The 19565-nt window shown below is 42.1% G+C and overlaps 1 protein-coding gene across 19 annotated transcripts in view; it reads left to right on the top strand.

The window, feature by feature from the left end:
* Positions 1-19565, top strand: part of APBB2 (amyloid beta precursor protein binding family B member 2) — a 360720-nt gene that overhangs the window by 247185 nt on the left and 93970 nt on the right. For 11 of the 19 annotated variants that reach the window (XM_019640761.1, XM_019640764.1, XM_019640762.1 and 8 more), the window contains 4 exons: positions 4617-4825; positions 13323-13385; positions 13773-13858; positions 13953-14013. In XM_019640761.1, the coding sequence (XP_019496306.1) occupies positions 4617-4825; positions 13323-13385; positions 13773-13858; positions 13953-14013 (419 nt within the window). The remainder of the gene's footprint in view (positions 1-4616; positions 4826-13322; positions 13386-13772; positions 13859-13952; positions 14014-19565) is intronic. The other 8 variants (XM_019640765.1, XM_019640763.1, XM_019640759.1 and 5 more) reach the window with 3 other exon arrangements.

Raw genomic sequence — 19565 nt, 5'->3', positions numbered from 1 at the left:
GAGGTCTGGAGACCAGTAGCCTGAAATCCGCACCACCTGGGAACTGCTAGAACTGCACACTCTCAGGCCCCAGCCCAGACCTGTGCCAGAAACACTGGGGGTGGCACCCAGCAAGCAGTCTGTGTTCTAGTATGTTCTCCAAGTGACTCTGATGCTTGAAAACCACTGCCCTAGGTCACTGAGGCAGGACCTGGGTCTATCTGATGACCTCTGCGTCCTCAGCCCTAAGACAATGCCTGGCACAAAGTAGACAGGAAGTATTTGTTGAATGAATCAATCTATCTCCTCTTTCCTCCACACCCCCTCACCAATGCCCTGTACACCAAAGGTGCTGGATGCACAAATGTTGAGAAAGGGAATGAATGCCATTCTGAGGACCTGAGGGAAAGCATTTGTGCCCTGCACTGCAGACCTTTCCAAATTTAGAATCCCAGCCCACCCATTCCTCATGCCTGTGGCCTCGAGAGCAGGAGAGGAAATTTCCATCTGCTGCTGGTAGATGCTAATTTGTTTTCATTTGACCCTGGTGTTCCTGCAAGTGAGCCCAGGGGAGAGGATGGTTAGAGGTGGGCTTGCTCACACACAGACCCCTCCAGAGAGGGGAGCAGGAGCTGGTCCCTGTGAGGATGGTGAGGTGGAGCCAGGCCAGTGGCCCAGGCGCCAGAGGCGGCTGGAAGGGGCGGGTCCTTGCTGCTCACAGATGGCTTCCTTGTTCCCACTCCAAGTATTGCTTTTGGCTCAAGAGGCTCCCAGTAGAGAGTCCCAAGTGGGACTTTCTGGGGCTCTCAGCCTTGCTATTTTTACACTCTGACTTCCAGGCCCTGCTTCCTGTTACCTCAGAAAAAGAACAAAACCGTGAACAACAAAGGGCCACAGAGCCACTTTGAAAGGGCGCCTGTGGCTTTCAACTCTTATGCTGAACCATCCCCTGTTTCAACTCTTATGCTGAACCATCCCCTGTTAGCTGTGACTTTGCCTTCAGTGAGATGCAGTGATGATGGAAGGCTAAAGCATCCTGCATGCAAGATCCTGCAGGAAGGATGGGAAGGAGGAATAGGTGGGATCTCAGTCTCCGCGGTGTGTCTGCGGGTGGAATTTGGTCCTAAGACCTCTAATGGGAGGGCCCAGGTGTATGGGCAGCTGGAATGACTGCCCGGATTTACTGCAAGCAGAGTTAGGGAGGGAGGCACAGGAAGGCAGACCCTCGGTAACGCCTGCATTGGAGGTGTCCTCATGGGACTTGACGGTGGATCAGGGGTCAGGGCCATTCCCCTGGGGTGAATCTTGGTGCCATCACTTACCTGCTGTTTGACCTTGGTTAGGGCAGCTGACTGGGCTCATCGCCTCAGCCTTGCAGCCTTTTCTTTTGTTTCTCCCCATTATTCACCTTCTGATTTCCCCATAATGATTTTTCTCAGGTCTCTGGAAAAGTAAAATCCATGTCTGCATGAGAACATAGTTTACCCCCTTGGCTTTGAACCAAGGGATATCTCTGAAACAGGGATAACAACAGTGTCCTTCACAGGGCAGCCGTGGACACTCCATGGGCTCCTGCACTAAAGCAAAGGAGAGCTGGGCGCTGCAGCCCCCAGTCAGCACCATATCCTTGTTACTTTTACGGTTATTAACAGTATTGCTGTTACTGGTTCTTGGAACCTCATGGCTGCATTAAAAGGACTTAGGTTTAAGTCCCAATAGGCCTGGATTCTTGTCCTGGCTTGCTAATATTCTTACGCATACCTTCTAGCTGAGATTGATGTGAGCATTAAATGTGATGTGTGAAGATGTGCTTTACCTGATGGGTGAAGAGCTTTTTTTTTTTTTTAATGAGGATCCAGACCCACAGTGGGGGAGAAATTCAAGAACTATACAAGTACAAGGCAACTTGATTCATTTGGGGATGGTTCGCGTTTGAAAGAAACCCAGGAAAAGTTTAGCAAATCTGCTTAAAAATGGACAGCTGGGGAGATAAATCTTTATTTTTAAAATTTTGGAATATATGTATTTTTTATCTATACATTAATTGAGGGGCAGACATTTAGAGAAAAAGAAGGTATCTGTGAAGCAGAGGTATAGCTTCAGGGGCAGGGTGCATGATGGGAAGAAGTCCAGCAAGGCATGCCTGGGTAGAATCTGATCTTACCTGACCACCTCAGATCCCCAGAGTCCAACCCCCCTGATGGAACCTGGTTGACCTTCTTCTCCAGGGAAAGAGTCACCATAAGATTACCATCTTTTATCTTTATTCTTTGAACCATCATGACCATTTAATCCCATAAATTCTGTAGTGAGCATTTTCCTTTGGGCATATGAAAATATTTTCTTTATGGTGACTTTAGTGAATTTAATACATTATTATATTGTTGGTTTCAAAGACCTACAATATAATAATGATAATAACAATAACAGTGAACATTTATGTAGTGAATATGCCTATGATATGTCAACCTTTATTCTGAATGTTTTACACGTTACCTGGTGAGGTAGGTGTTATTTTGATCCCCATTTTATAGGTAAGCATCTGAAGCCCTCCTCAGATAACCAAACCTGAAGGCCACTGACCTTAATCTCTGTCCTTGGTTTGACATGATTTCATATTATGATAGTGCTATTATATGTAGCTATTCTTCATATATGCTAATGCCCCAGCTGTAGAAACAACCAGGACAAATGTGTAAATTCAGGCCCTCAAACCTCAAAAACCACAGAAATGGTAACTACCAGCCTCTTTACATCCTTTCAGGTTTTAGCCCCAGAGGTTGTCTGTGAGCCCCTAGAATGGGACAGGAACATCCTCAGTATAGGGTTTTCTGCAGCGTAATCCAGAAACCCATGTATTTTACCTTTCCTGTCTCATTTGAGATGCTGAAAACAAAATAATAGCAAAAACAACCCCCCAAAAAGAAGACAGAACATAGGAGTTCATGCATATGTTTGTTTCGAGTTGTTTCTGCAAAATTTGGGTAACTTGAAATTATTTAATCATGCTTAATTTCCTGTAGGGGGAGGGGACATTTACATTATAATTTGAGACAAGTGGCAGTTTTGCCTCTGGCAGATTTCAATGAGAATGTGAATGCTGCGATCCCAGCAGCCAGCCGCATGAAAGCACATCTGTGCCCCTATCTTAATCAAACTCTTTGTTCAGGCTCTTGTTTTCTTGTTGCGTCTGTAACAGCCTCAGCGATGCCTGTGCACATGATGCGATGGCACTTGCTTAGAGCAAGGCCCACATGCTTTCTCAGTGGAATTGCTGTCAAGTGCTCCAGCCTCTTCCTGCCGCACAGAAACGGCCACACCGAAGAGGGTCTAATCCTTAGCATAAAGTGATCCCCAGGTTTAGAGCTCAGTTTCTTAAGTTTTTCTACCTGCCTGCATTGATACTGTTGCCTGTGATTCCTCCATTATGCCTCCATCTCTATGAATTTCTCACTCCAATCCTCTCCTCTCTCCTGTCTTCCCTAGCACTTTAATCCATTTCATATTTAACTCAAGAATGAGATTTTTAAGAGCAAATAGTTATTTAGGAAATACATAAAGTATTCACATAGGCCAGAGATGACTGAAACTGTTCAGTAGATTTATTTTATTTACTGCCGCGTCACCGCCCCCCCCCCCCAACAGTGTTTAAGCAACTATGTTTGAATTTGAATGCCTTTGGACCTTGCACATGCTTCTCAGTGTGCCACATTCTCCACCATTCTCTGTTGTTTTCACACCCACCTTACTTTGTATGTTTACATCACCAGCCCAGTTTTAGAGTCAACCTGGTCCCTTCTTGAATTCCAAGGCTTTTCCAGTCTGCCTTCCTTGGGAATCTTCTGTGAGCAATTTAGAATTCTAGAGTATTAAAAAAACATTGCTACTTTGCGTGTGTTTATAATCAAATGGGAGGAGCTGTTAAAGTAAATGGGATATGTAAATATAGAACTCGTTTATAGAAAGCGGTTAAAGGAAATAAGAGTTGTACTCATTGCTGGGAATGTTATACACCAGCCAGTGAAGCTTAACATATTTACAAAGGGATAGTTAACTGTGGCTACTGGAGCAAATGAAGCCTGAAAGATTGCTGGAGGTAAAAATGACAAAACTGGAGCTGTCCTACTTTGGGCACATGAGAAGGCAGGGTTCTTTAGAAAAGACCATAATGTAGGGAAAAATAGAAGGCAGCAGGAAAAGAGGAAGACCAAATATCTAACGGATTGACTCCGTGAAAGAAGCCATAGGCTTGAGTCTATAGGAGCTGTTGAGGTCAGAATAGTGTGGACATCATTCATTCATGGGGTGGCCAGGTGTCAGAGCCAACTCAGAGGCAAGTAATGACAACATTGGAGCTTTAGCTTGTTCATAGGGTTCTTGGAGCTGTTGGATGACTTGATAGTAGGTCTGTTATGTCCATATTCTCGAGTGTCAACTTTCCTTTCCAGTTCTTTTCTTGTTCCTTTCCATATCGCTTCTTTTACCATATTTTATATCTGTAGGATTTCTGTAGTTCTTCTCATCTGAGCTATGGACACATCTGCCTATCAGATTCTCCTGATGACTGGTACTGAACTTTGGAGACTGTAATTTGTTTCCTCTTTTAACAAAACCTTCCCTTTTTTTCCATTTCCCAGCAGATATATGGAGTGATCACTCATTTCAGACCGACCCAGATTTGCCTCCTGGCTGGAAAAGAATCATCGACATTGCCGGGACCTATTATTGGCACATACCAACAGGAACAACCCAGTGGGAACGCCCTGTCTCCATCCCAGCAGAGCTTCAGGGCTCTAGGAAAGGGTCACTTAGTTCTGTAACGCCATCTCCCACTCCAGAGAACGAGGTAAAATGGAGTATCTTTTTAACGACTTAGTAGAGTGAATGTAACTTGTGATTTCTCTTTAGATTTGTTGCTTCTGCCCCAACAGGTCATCAAGGTTAGCTTTTTTATTATTATGCATGTTGCATTTTAAATCTCAGTAATGCTCCCTCTTAGTAAATAGCGTTAATACCATCTTTCAGGGATGTTTTCATTTTTTAATGGCTTTTGATCTCTTGAAACACCATTCCAGGTACAGAAACTAAGAGGGGCTGATTAATGAGAAGTGGTTAAGATTCCCCAGGGCTCATGGAGGCAATATTTTACTCTGTAGGTGCCACTACATGGTGCTGACTCCATAAAATATTTACACAGAAGAACATCTCTTGGCCAGATGTCTTATAATTACTGCATATCTTATTATTCTTGGGTTCATTTGATTGCACGGAGAGGATGTCTGTAAGAATAACCCTTGAGAGCCCTTAAATGCTCAATTTCTGTTAAAAAAAAAAAGAATCTGTTTATTTAGCAGAAGTGACATTATTTTAGAAATAATGAGCAGCATAAATTTCTGCTATCCCTTAGGAAGAAACCTGAGTGTTTAAACAAAGAATTGAGACATTAAAAAATCCCATTGTGGTATTTATTAATATAAAGATTCCTGCAGTGTACCTTTGTGAATCCTGATAACAAAATATTCAAGAGAAGTATATTTGGAAAAGGTCACAATGAAGTATTGGGGTTCTTTTTGGAGAAAAGCGATTTGATCGCTGTTACCAAGACATTTCTGCCTTTTTGTGACTACAATCATTTTTTCTTTAAACAACCCATTTTCTTTTACTTTGGGGACATGGTTGACATTTGAACTGCATCTCTTGCCTGCGAAGCTTCAAAACTTCTCTCTATATATTTGCAACTATTATCACCTTTCCTTATAGGAAACAAGAAAAAGACATCTTTGATGATTTACTTGTTCTTCCCTGGGAAGCAATAAAACCTACATTGCAACCATATCCTTCTGTTACTAGGCTTCAGCATCTCACTTATGCAGCCTGGACCTCAGATCCTCCATCTTTAAAGTGATGGGTTGGGGCGAGCTGTACCTTCATTGGTAGACAAGGGCCTTGATTTGTTGGTAGTTTCCCCTGACAATCAGGCACAAGCTTCAGTTCCTCCGAACCACATAGGATTGTGTTGCTTAACACTAGGTGATTTTGACAACTTTTTGTTGAAGCATCATATTCCTACTCCCTGAGCAATTCCACTGTTATTTATTCGGGTATTAGGTGCACTGGTGGGGAGTAAAGATGAACCAACACAGCTCTGGTGCTCAAGGAGCTTAGCATGTAGTGGAGTCCTCTTCCTATTCCAGCCCAGTCGCATCTTGACATTTCTTTGTGGACCACAGAGTGGCTTCCCAGAAGCTGAGCCAGCCAGGGTGCAGCCTATGCTGTCACTAAGGCACAGATATCCTCTCTTCCTTACCTGTATATCTTTGCTCTTGGCATCTCTGTTAGAATCTCTTTCCTCATTTCAGGGCTTCGTTCCCTTTTTGGAACCCTTTGGCCATCTTCACTAATGGAAAGTGCCCCATAACCAGAGAGAGAATGCCAGGGTGGGCAAGGATCATTTAATACCAGCATCCATACATTATAGTCAGGGAAACTGAGTCAGAGAGAGGCCAGTGACCAGCAGCAACTCAGAGTTCCTGAATCCTAGGCCAGAGTTCTTCTCACTCAACTTCCCTGGCTTTGGGATTTCAGCCTATTCAGCTTTCTTATTGTCCCAGAGGTGAGGAGATTAGCGTAATTCTGAGATACTGTTTCTGTTCAGTGAATCTCCTGTCCTCTGAATGTGGAAGAAATCAGGTCCTTTGTAAAGCCTGCCTCCCAGGGCCAGGGTGTGAGTGTGGTGGAGTCCAAGGAGGGCATCCTGAAGTTTCTGTGGCTCAGATTGTTATCTCCCTGATTAATATGGTAGACTTGCGTTTGTTTCCATGTTTTGGGAAGAATGCAGCGCAAGTGGATGGCGGGCCCTGGGGAAAATTGCCAGGTCCACTTCTAATCCCTGAGCCTCCTTCGATGCTCACTTTTGCATATTCTTCACCTTATCCATGCCACCTTCCTTCCTCCTTGCCATCCACTGCTCAGGGTCCCTTCCCATGCCCCCCGCTTCTCCTTTAGAGTTCAGTGTTACCCTCACATACCCCCAGTGCTCAGCCTCCCAGCTACTCTTCATGACTTGTGACCGCAGAGTATTTTCTTAAATGTCATTTTTCATTTGTTCCTTCAAGTGGCAGAGAAGACAGCTATTATGCTCCCTACTTAAGAAAAGAGGGAACTGAGGTTCAATCAGTTGAGGAGCCACACACCTGGTGTTGGGGTGGGCGTACGTCCCATTCTCTGACTCCAGATCCTGTGCCTGCCCAGGACTGTGTGAACTCCCACCTCCCTGCTGGTTCCACTCCTCTCTTCGGTTGCTAACCACGCCACTGTGTTGAAAGCCTCATCCCCTCAGTGAACTTCCTTAATTGATGTGTAGTTTGAAGTTTCAGAGAGAGAATGACGCATACCCAGCACTTTAATGTGGATGTTCTTCAGGTCAACCTTTCAATTGTTCACTTCATACACGTTTTTCCTGTACACAAGGCCATCCATAAGTCAAAGAACCAAGCAGATTTAAAAGGCAATAAATTATAATTGTAAGCATGTAGAGAAAAGAGGAAGGGGAGAGTTGGGGAAAAGACCCAGCCTGCCACATACCCAGGAAGTGCAGATGCTGAAACGGATATTAAATCAGAGGCACTAAGGGTAATCAAAAGAGTACAGATAAGGCTTGTGCCTTCTCTCCTTACTGCTCATAAAACCCTGTGCATCCGGTACTATAGTCATGGTTCTCTTTTTACATAGTTACATACAGCGCTGAGACCCAGAGAGGTGAAGGAACTTGCCCAAGATCACACACGTAATCCATGGTGAAGTCAAGCTTGAATGAAGGGCTGTTAACCCCCAAGCTTCACTATACTGTGTATCAGGGGACTTGGAGAGCCTCAAATCTCTTCACCTTATCCGCAGGGAAGCCTGTGTCATATGCAGAGCCTTCTAGAAAATGACGTCTCTTCATAACATGGTCTCAGGTGCTAATAACAGTTGAAAAAAAAATGATTATTTCTCAGACACCATTCCTTTGATCCCTAACTAGAATCTATTTCATCTAATTTGCAAACATGAGAAAAAGCGAAATGTTAAGGGAGAGAAGAAACTTGTAGTATGTTGTGTTAGAAATGCATATTTTATTCAGCTTTTCCCTGAGCTAGCTTTTAAAAAAAGTCAAATAAATAAGTGCCAAATCTGTTGACTAAGCTTCACAAAAGTTTAGGACTGAAGGGTTCCTTACAGTTTGAAAATTCTACATATCACATTCCAAAGTTTACTAGGGAAGTGTTAAGCACAGCAGATAATGTTTCCTCTGCACATGCCAGCAGTATTTTTGAAAGTTTATAAACCGGCCAGGAAGCATTTGCTGCTGAAATTTGGCCCATGATCATCTCCCCGCAGTCCAGTGATTTGTTCCAAACTATTTGGCTGTTGAGTTTTAGAAGAGGGAGCCACACAGAATATTTTTATGAGTAACTGTTAGCCCATAGGCAAGTCTTCCTTACAATCTTTCCAACCGAAGGTGTTTCCTAGTTCCTTAAGAAAAGAGTATGGAGGAGAAAGTGGGTCAGGACTGTGATCTCTTCTTGATCACAATTCACTCTGTTCTTGCTGCATTGTTCGTGATGTCCGTAGGAGCCCTGAGCGCTAACTCTCTAGGCAGGAAAAAAATCCATGCATTATGATAGACCTGCGGGTTGCCATATACACTTAGAAATAAGATGGCAACCCAGAGGGGCCAGTCTATCATCAAATTGACTAAACTTCTTGACCCGATCAAGTTATCAATGACATTGTAGAGCTCATAAGAACCTTTGAGAAGGGCCTAGTGAATGCTATGGTATTTCTCAGCCTAGATGAGCCAAGAATGACCTCCGGGAATTATAGTGCTTGCTGATTTTCTGGTCCTACCCCAGGCCGCTGAGCTAGATTTTCTAAGGGAGTGTCTGAGAATATGCGTTTATCAGAAGCTTTCCAGGTGATCTTGTGCTGAGTAAGTGTAACAGCTGGTCCTCTAGTGAATCTAGTCTCCCTGTTTTTATCTATATGTCACTTCCTCTTTGGCCTCATACTAGCGTCTCCTGTGAATTATTGCTCTCACACCTCTGCTCTGAAATTCCTTTATTTCATAGCGTGTCTTTGTGGTGTTATTATTTGTGGCATGTCAGTCTCCCTTCTGTGGGATCAGGACCTGTCCACCTCATCTGGTGTCCCCAGAACAGTACCTGGTACGTGGTGAAGGGCATGAAATGTTTGCTGAATGAAGGAGTAGACCAGCTGCATAACTGAGGGAGCTAGTTGATGTGCTGTAGTGGCAGACCCAGCACTAGAGCTCCAGGCACCCTGACATTCCCCTGGCTTAGAGTTTCTACATTTAATTGCACAAGCATTTGTCAGTCTGTTTACTAGTTTGACTTTTGCTTCGCTGGATTGTGTTTGTATGATAAACCATAACTTTATTCTTACAGTGTTACATCCAACAAAACACAAAAAGTGTTTTAAAAAGAAGGAAAAATATACACACATAGATGAATACAATGCTCATTAATGTTTCCTGGCCTGTTCCTTAGAATTCTAGGTGCTCTGCTGTTTGTCATCAAGGCCACATATACCAAAGCTCAAGTTTTGACAAAACAGGATTAAGAAGCATCATTTCTAACATTTTGTAGTCCATGGGTCTCCAAGCTTTTTATCATTACACATGACCTTATTTTTATTTTTATTTTTCCATCGAAAGAGTAGAGAATAAGGAAACTGCCATTTCCTGGGCAGCCGTGGGCAGCCAGTGTCTGTGCTAAGGACGACCGTTCTTGATCTCACTTTGTCCATGCTGTGATGGGAGATCTTCTTAGCCCTGTTTGATATATGAGGAACTGAGGTCACAGAGCAGGGGAGAGAGAAGGCAGGGCTTGAACCTGGGCTTTCCAGCAGAACTTCTGAAGTGCACACAGAAATACTACGATTTCCGCTTCTGTCAAAGCCACTGTGGAATATTCAAGTGCTTTCCTCTCTACCTGGTTCTCGGCAGACTCAACCCTTCACTCTTGCTCTCCAGCTTGCATTTTGATACCACTTCATAGAGACTGCCTTAGCGCCTCATAGGGACTTTCCCAGCCCCTCAGAGCCCATCTTCAAGAATAACTCTAATATTAGCTTTTTTTTAATAATTTTTTTTAATTGGGGAACATTGTGTTTTTCCAGGACCCATCAGCTCCAAGTCAAGTAGTTGTTTCAATCCAGTTGTGGAGGGCACATCTCAGTGGCCCCTGTGGGAATCGAACCGGCAACCTTGGTGTTATGAGCACTGTGCTCTAACCAATTGAGTTATCCAGCCGCCCCTAATATTAGCTTGTTTGCAGCAGAAAGGCAGTACATCCTTTTTGTTTGATCTGTGGAATTCCTTTCCAAGAGCTCAGAAGAGAAAATATGGAAGAAAAAGAAAGCTCTCAGTCATCAAGGTTATACAATTGAATTCCTTTAGTGGGTGCACCCTCAACAGCTTCTGCTGTGTGGTCATGAAGGGCGCCATGCTCCAGGCACCGGCTCAATCCCTGCAGACACTGCCTCTGAGGAGCTAAGGTTCCAGGGGTGTTCCAGAACTGAGCATGAGCACTATAATTGGGCAGGGGTGCTGCCTGGGCAAGGTCAAGGCAAGCACCAGGAGAGCATATTCCCAGCTATATATAATTCTGGCACCAGAAACAATTCAGCTATGCAGGGCTTTGGCTGCATTGCCCAAAAGATTATCAGTTGGGAGGCCGTTGCTCATGGAAGATGTCTCTGTTCTTCCTTTACTACCCTTGTTCCCTATCTTGGGTCTATGTCTTTCCTGAGGCGTATTGCCCCACCTGCCTTTACCTCTTTCTCTCTTCGTTCATCTCTCACTCCCACTAGCAGACTACAGACTGGGGTGGCTACAGCCTTTCTGTAGAACCAAAGAAGCTTTGTTGGGTTGTTGCTTTTCTTTTATTTTTTTTAATGTATTAACAAAAATGTTGTATTCTCTCTCCTTAAATAAAAAAAAATAGATAGAATATGTAATTCTTAAAATTTAAAACAAATTGTTTTTGTCTTTCATTGTCCTCAATCTAAAAAAGAAAACTGTAGTCACTTATTGGAGTGGAAAATTTTTTAAATGAGTATTTTTAAATATAGAAGGGGGGAAAAAAGGCCTTTGACCTAATCGTAACATAAAATGTTAGTTTCCATTTTTCCTTACTTGATTTTTGTGTAAAGGATTTCTTTAGGAGTGCCTGTGTTATTTTAAGTTTTCACAAAATCACTGTATAGGGCCTTTGTTTATTTAAATCTATAAAAAGTGATTGTTGGAAGTTTGCCAGCTGACTCATGTCTCCATAGCCTAAGAGCTAGATTCATGTAGTCTTAGAACTATAATCAACTTTTACATTATAGGGACCCCTTTGTCCAAAGAGTAAATACATAAAAAAATTTTAAAGCCATATACTCTTAGAGAGAACTGTTTTATTAAATGCTAAAGATTTTTCTGAATACTTGTTTTTTTTTTAAATTCCTTTTTTGACGCTGTCCAGCCCCAACACAGTGTCTTTTAAGTATAATTTCTGATTTCAGATTTCTTTTATCAAATACCCACCCTTTAAAAAAAAAATTTCTCCACAAACACACAATTACCTTGGTCTTCCTAATTCATTATCTAAAAATCCTTTTTCAAATTCAACTTAAACGAAAACCAACTATTGCTCACATGGAAACAGTGATGATGATTTGGGGCTAAATAGGATTTTTTTAAAAGAAACTTTAGCTTAAAATTTTATTTTCTAGTTGATATTTCAGGTCCTTATCCTGAGTACTTATTAATACTCCTACAATGGTGACTCTAAGCCTTTTTTGGTCACTGGCCCCTCTGAAAATATGAGAAAAGTTGGGGATCAGCTCCCCAGGAAAGCACACATGCACAAAACCCCACACTTATTTCAGCGGCTTCACAGGTCCCCTCAGCTAACAGGTTAAGACTCTCCTATATGATTAATTTACTCCTGAGTGAAAACTGAACACTGCCTTTGGGGATGGAATAGGGAGAGAGGTCGGCGGCTGGGCAGCATTTCTGCTCTTTTACTCAATAAACGAAATTATTTTCAATAAATAAATACAGTCGCGTAAGTTTTATTTTATTTTGAGAAAACTGCAGTTCAGGTGCCTAGTCCAAAAAAAAAAAAATGCAACAATGGCACCAGCTGTGCAAGAGCGATAAAGGGCCTAAATTTACAGTGACTTTGTGCTCATAGGGTCCTACCGAGTTAGATGCATGCGTCTTTTAACACATGGGACCTTTGAACTTAGCTGCTTCTGCTTTGAGTTATTCCAAAAATTGTATTAATGTTGTGAGCAAAAGTGATGGTCAATGTTCCCTTCTCATTTTCAAAGAACTTTGAAAGTTATTTATTGGAAAAGTTTATATTACTAATTTATTATCTGAGAAAAGAGATTTTTCCTGATAAGTCAGTACAACGAATTCATAAGCGTGTCCCTGAGTTTTATTAATGTTATTTCCCCAAATCTTACATGAAAAATATTTGACTATTCACTCAATCTGGTAGAAAATAAAAAACGTTTCCTTGTTGCCTGAGGTGAATAAAGTTGTTTAAATTCAAAGATCTATTGTAAGAGTTCTACCAACAAGGCAAGGTTTCGTGCTTTGTTCTGTAATTATGTTTAGAAAGTCATTTTGTGGCCAGATATTAATTTGTGAGCAAGGAAGTAGAGCTTTTTATGAATTGGAGGAATTTACATTAGATTATTCAGGGCTATTTTTTGCTAGGTTAAATCTCAGCAAGATGATGTCAGGCTGTGTTCCTTATTAACTGTCTTTCCCCTTTATAGCCCTTTTTTTCTTTTAAGAGAAAATAATTTGACCCCTCAGTGTTTTATGCCCATAACCATGGACATTCCTCAGTTTCCAAACCAGCACCTTGACAAGTTATCATCCCCAATTCTACCCCGACCTCAAGAAAACAGTTCTGTTCGGTTAATAGGCGAGAAACTGGTTTCTGTGGAATTGCTAGGCATGCTAGGCATTTAATATTTGGAAGCATTTGGTTTGCTTTTAAGACCACATTTAGAAAATAACTTCTCTGTTAATGATGTTCAGTCTTTTGCTTTGGTAAGTAAAGCGCCATCTCTTTCCTCCTGCCTAGTCTTTACAATCGAGATCTAGAGAGAGTGAGCTTCAAGTCGCGTTTAGAGTGAATTTGTTTCCTAACCCATCCTGTGAATATCAATGCTAACAACAGTGTCTTGTGTTTTGTTTTTCTTTTTTCTTTCCCTTTTCTTTTTTTCTTTTTAAAAATCAATGTGCTTTTTTCCTGTGTGAATAATTATATGTCTAGAAACAGCCATGGAGTGATTTTGCTGTTCTGAATGGGGGAAAGATTAATAGTGACGTTTGGAAGGCAAGTATATTGTCAGCTTTTAGACCATTTAATATTCCGTTCTTTTTGCATGGCTGTGGCTGTATCTGTTTCTTCTTCGTAACCATCATGCATTCCGCAGGGACAGAGTGACGGGGCTTCTTGCTAGGGCAGCCCAGCTCACACACACATGTTGCCTTTTTTTTTACTTGTGAATGACTTCAAGCTGATGGCCCCAGGTTGCCTGTTGTCTTGTAAGCAGCGGCACTTGCACCAGTCAGCATCCAGCAGCCCTTGCATGCCTTTTTCTGTCTAAGCTCACGTGCACTCTCTGCCTCGGGCCGGGAGGACTTTTCTCTCCCATGACACTTGAGGCCATGTCGTGGGCCCTCCCCCATTCTCCATTAACAGGCAACTATTTTCCTCTAGGATTTGCATGCGGCCACAGTTCACCCAGACCCCAGTCTAAAGGAGTTTGAAGGAGCAACACTACGCTATGCATCTTTGAAACTCAGGTAGGGCATTGGAAGGACCGGCCGTGATGTGTGACTTGGTGCCACCAGAGTTTGCGATAGAATTCTAAGTCCAGTTTTCTGTTTTTCTTTCTAGAAATGCCCCACACGCTGATGATGACGATTCTTGTAGCATCAACAGCGACCCAGAAGCCAAGGTTTGTAAGAAACGTGCTGTCAGCAACCAGGTTATAGTCTTGGATCAAAGTAATGACTTTGAATAATGGCCCAGATTTTACAAACCATCTACCCAAATCCACTTATTATTATCCCTCAATCCTCTCTCTTTCCTAATCTCCCTGACTCTTACAGTAAATCCCTAGGCCAAGGTAGGTTTGGGAAGATTTCTGTAATCATCACGACTCGGCCTGTATCTCAGCACATTAATTCTTTGCACAATGTAATAAGTTAAAATTATTGTTTGATGGAATGGGTTTCAGAAGGCTGTAAGGTAAGCCAGGCTCTGCCTTGCAGAGCTGAACAGGTGGTACAAGATCCCTCACCCCCGTCTCCTCCAGGGCAGTCTCACACCTATGCAAGGTAAAACCTCTTTGCCATCCCCGTCATAAACACAGGCATGTTTCGTGATGGAGAGTGAGAGTGAACCTGTGCTTCTGGGCTTCTGGTGGGGTACCAGCAAGGCTGGCGTTGTGGGCATGCGGTCATGCAGTTGCTGAGAATCAGGTCCCCAGGCCCAAGGTTTAATGCTGTGCAGTCGCCGTCTTGAATTTCTTAATAATTTTATCTTTGACTTTGAGTTTTATAAGTAAAGCCTAGTGGGGCAATTGAGTATACACCAGGGGATTGGAGACTTGGCTTATGCACTGTTCTGTCACCTCCTATGTCCCTGGAAGGTTCTTGGTTGCCCATTCCCTGGCTTCATGACACCCCAGGCCCAGCCAGACCCCAGGCCCTGTCCCCATTCAGCCTTCCACCCCTGTAGGGGCTTGGGTGTAAGCATGGGGAGGATTGGTGCTGGGCACACAAGCTCCACTACTTTGAATAGTCAGAGTAGTGGCCTGTGCAGCCCAGGCTGACAGCACCTGGGGTGTTCAGTGGGTGACTCAGTGGGGATGAGGCCCATCTACCCCTAATCTAGATACCTAGCATGTCCTAGCACAGATGTTGCAATAAACTTGAGGGACACCCATCTGCTGTGGATTGGTGAGGGGGATGAATCCACGAGAATGAAGGATTCCAGACTCAATTTTCCCACCCCCGACCAGGGCATGGTGCATTTGTCCAGCGGCTGATGGGAAGGGGAGCCCAGAAGCTGATGATCTGTAGGATGGGCGGGACCCCTTGGTACCTGTGATGGTCTGCACGTGCCCTGCAAGTATCCCCATGCCTGAGGGAGCATGACATTAAATAACAAGTTAAAAAACACCATAACAAGTCAAGAAAGAGAAGCAAGAAGAAAGGGAATAGTTTCATGTTTTAACACTTTTTTCATTTTTTTCCTGCTTTTTAAACAAGGGGCTATGCATTTTCATTTTGCGTATTAAATTTGCATTTGCAAATAATGAAGCTGGTTCTTGGTATTTTTTCTGAGTCCCAAAGCCGATCTCTGTCTATAAATAAAGCAGCAAATGAGTTCCCTTAGTAGTAGTTACATCACTCAGGTTCAAAACCTTAGCTCCATTGCCACAAACTGCCATATTGCCATTGGTTCTGTAAGACTCTCAGGACGTGCAGTTGAAATCTCCGCTGCTTCTGGTCTGCTCAGCTTTATTCTAAGCAAAGCCTGATCAGATGAAAGCCACTCTAGAGCCAGCAGTGTTCTGAACAAGTCGTTGGGCTGTGGCTCTCATGGTGGCCTTTAAAGATGAATTCTATGGCAAGGAAGGGATGCAGAACAGCAGGAAGGTGGGTTGTGAATAAAATTTGCTTTGCTACCAGATGTTTTTACAAGGGGTGTCAGTACAGGATGGAGGAAGAGGGGTGAGCAGCCGCAGTATCTTTCTCTACCCATAAGGGCTGGGGCGGTGATGTCAGTAAAGCCAATGTGTGAAATTGACAAGAGTGGGCCGGGAGGGCGATGCCTGAATGGAGATGGAACTGGTACCAGGAATAGGAGGCCTGGGTGAAATATTACCTAAGTCGGTGCTTCGTCCTGGTTGTACTGCTTACTGAATTCTTCATCTGCCACCTTTCTGTGGCCAGCGTGTGTCCATTCCAGTACCTGTTATGAATTCGTGCATGTTAATAAATAGGCTTAGCTTTGTCATAAGTTACTAAAGCTATACTTAATTCTAAACTAAGTACGTGTATTGCATTATTTATTTTATATCCAATTTTGTTCCACAAAAGACCTGAGAAGACTTATGAGAACAAATGCCTTCTTTAAAAGGAGCAGAAAATATGAGGGAATAATCGGTGCCTCTGTGTGTTTCCATTGAGGGTGAATGGCACAAACCCATGGAAGGGCGACTGAGAACCTTGAAGGGACTTTTGCAAAGTACACCTGCTTCTAACTACCCCGCCCACCCTAGATTCTGAAGGTCCCCCGTGTCACAGAACGTCTGTCACTATTGAGGACTCCAGTCCTGTTGACGGGGGAAAGGGCTTCCGAACCCTACTTTATATGAATCAGTCACACTGTGTATAAGGCAGGAGCACCGCAGTTCCTTATAGAATGTAATGGTTTTTCTAGTGCTTCGTTATAAAATAATTATAATAAATAATATTTGAGTGCTAACTTTTTGCCAGGCATCGTCCTGAAGACTTTATTTCTGTTGACGCTTATCCTGACAAAAATTCAGTGGGCCAAGTATCATTATCTCCATTGCAGATGAGGAAACTGAGGCATAGAAAGTTCGGCGGCTAATAAGTAGTAGAGTCAGAATTTGAATCCAGGCTGTGTGGCTCCTGTGCTCACTAGGCTGTCCAGAGAAAAGTGTCACTTGGAACTTCACTGAGGGACCACCAGCAAATACTGTGATCAGGGTCCTCAGCAATATTCCAGATATTTTTAGATAAAGAGAATTTGGGTATTCCAGTTGGTATTTCATTGCATTACTCATTGGAAGCAAAGGACAAACACCCAAGCAAAATTCATTTCCAGGAAATCAGTGGAAGATTATGACAGTGTGGACCAGCTTTCTGCCTTGAACTTGAGGCAGAGGTAAGGCTACACTCTAGAAGTGGAATGGAGACAGCTTTTTTTCAGACTACCCATCAGTAGTATAATTCCAACTAGTTTTATGATAAAGGCTGGGCCCGGAACAGGAGAAAGCTGGGATTGAAGTGGAGATCATCTGTATGGATGGTGATGGGCAGATCTATGCCCTCTCGAACCACCATGCAGGTCGTCGAGTTGACGTCCCTTTGAGGAAATTGAGGTGTTTTGCTGTGCTCCTCCTCAGGTTGCATGGTCACGCCACCTCCTAGTGGAAGTGGGCCAAGGGAAGCCCCATGGAGAAAGCTAAGATTTCTTTCAGCATTACAACTATCTCAAGATCCAACAGCCCTGAATGCAGTTCTTTTTTACAAATTTTGAAGAAGTCAGTGAGTTGAGAACTGACTTTAATGAAGCCACTTTGGAGGAGTCCCACCATCACCACCACCTTCTCCTCTCCCATCTGCCCTCTTAGTCACTCCTCACCAATTTAATGCTGCTAGGATACATAAGAAGAGACAAGTGGCAAGACCAAGGATTTTCCAAATGTTCAAGCTCCCTAGACGTTACTTTTTTAGATAATCCTTTACATTGTTTGCATTCCCTGCCATGGAACAGGGAACTGAGTGTCTCCCAAAATAAGCAAAAAGCATCCTTTTTTAAGAAAAAAAAAAATTTAATTTCATGTGTCATGAAATTCTAAATATAGTCCCTGAGGAATGATTACTGAAAAGATTATTGTGGAAAATGTCGTCCTTACTACCGAAAGGAGACTTACATGCTAAAAAACTAAAAATCATTTTTAGACTATCAGGATATGGATACTTACAGATCCTCTCCAGCCACTCTGAGTCTGGGCTCCTTGATAATCATTTGTTCAATGACACCTCTAAGGAGCAGTGGGAACATAAAATGACCACATAACGGCACACATACAGCCTCCCTCTCTCTCTCCCCTTCCCTCTGCCTACCCCACCCCCCAAAGAGCAAAGTAGTTTTATAATTCTGAAAATGTATTTCAAGCCTACCTAATTTTTTATACAATATTTTTGTAGTTGATAGCAATATGTGTGAGTTTGTGTATAATTCTGAGCTATTTTAACTTGTTGTTTTAAAATGATAATAGATTTATAAAAGAGTAGCAAAGATTGTGTTCCCATATACCCTTCACCCAGCTTTCCTTAATAATAATAATAACATCTTCACAACATTGGCACAATCATGGTAAGAAGCTAATATTGATACCATATTATTAACTAAACTGTAGACTTTTCCACATTTTCCCATTTTTGTCACTAATATCCTTTTTCTGTTCCAGGACCAAATCTAGGATACTACGTTTGCTCTTTAAAAATTATTTCACGTATTCCTTTCCACAATTCTCAGGTCTGTCATTCTTAATTCCATTATACTTTTCCATGTAATTCATAGCACTGTAATCTGTTGAGGCACCCAGTATAGCAGAGCAGAGCTGCCACTTCATAAAAATAGGCGACTTTTTTTCTTTTAAGTTATTGCTTTGATATAGGTTGCTAAAACTGATATTACCAGGTCAAAGGCTATCAGATTATGGCTTCTGTCACTTATTGCAAAATTGCTTTTCAGAAAGACTACAGTAGCATATAATTCCATCAGTAATATCCTGGAATACACCCCTTTGTCCACTGCCCACTTTACTCTCGGCTTTGTCATTTTTATTTATTCATCTTTGTTTTATTGCATGTGAGCTGCTACCTCCTAGTTTAAAATTCCTCCTTCTTAAATTAGCATCGAGACAGGACTTTTTTTACAAAACTGTATTTCTGACCATTCTTGGCTATTTTTTCCTCTCATTTTTCTATGCATTTTTTAGAATAAAAACTTCATTTTGGAATAATTTTAGATTTACAGAATAGTTGCAAGGATAGTACAGAGAGTTCTTATCCTTCATCCAGCTTCCCTTAAGATCCTACCTTACATAACCATAGTTCATTTGTCAAAACTAAGAAATTAACATTGGTACCAAACTTAACACTTATTCTGATTTTATCAGTTTTTCTTCTAAGGTCCTTTTTCTGTTCCAGGATATAATTCAGGATACCACATTGTTTTTCATCACTATGCATTTTTAAATTTGAAACTTTATTCATTATTATAATCTTAAATAGTTTAATCATTTTTTCTTTGTCTATTTTGTGTCAATTTTCCATGTTTTAAAATTTTCTGTATGTTCAAACCTTCTGTAGATAATTGACCCTCATGCTTCATTTGTCAAGAAGGCAACTCCTTGCCATATTTGGATGGTCAGCTAGCTTGCATCTCTAAATTTCCATTATTTTACGGTCTGCCCCAGTGCGCATCCTATTTTAATACCTTAAAATCCAAATTTAGCTCTATAACACTTTCCTTTTCTCATGGCATGTGGCACATTGCTGGCCAAATACTTGCTTAGAATAATCAACACTAAAATAAAATTTTGTAATTATTGTAAAAATCTTAATGCTTTGGAAAATATGTACTAATTCCTTAAGAGCTCTTTTCCATCCTTTGGTTCACGCTGTTTGGACTTCTGTAAAGGAGATGTTCTGCCACCTTGTGGACAATATTGAAAAT

This window comes from Hipposideros armiger, unplaced genomic scaffold (assembly GCF_001890085.2).
Source record: "Hipposideros armiger isolate ML-2016 unplaced genomic scaffold, ASM189008v1 scaffold_53, whole genome shotgun sequence".
Classification (NCBI taxonomy): domain Eukaryota; kingdom Metazoa; phylum Chordata; class Mammalia; order Chiroptera; family Hipposideridae; genus Hipposideros; species Hipposideros armiger.
The sequence above is the reverse complement of the archived record's forward strand: the minus strand, read 5'-3'. Positions and strand labels throughout refer to the sequence as shown.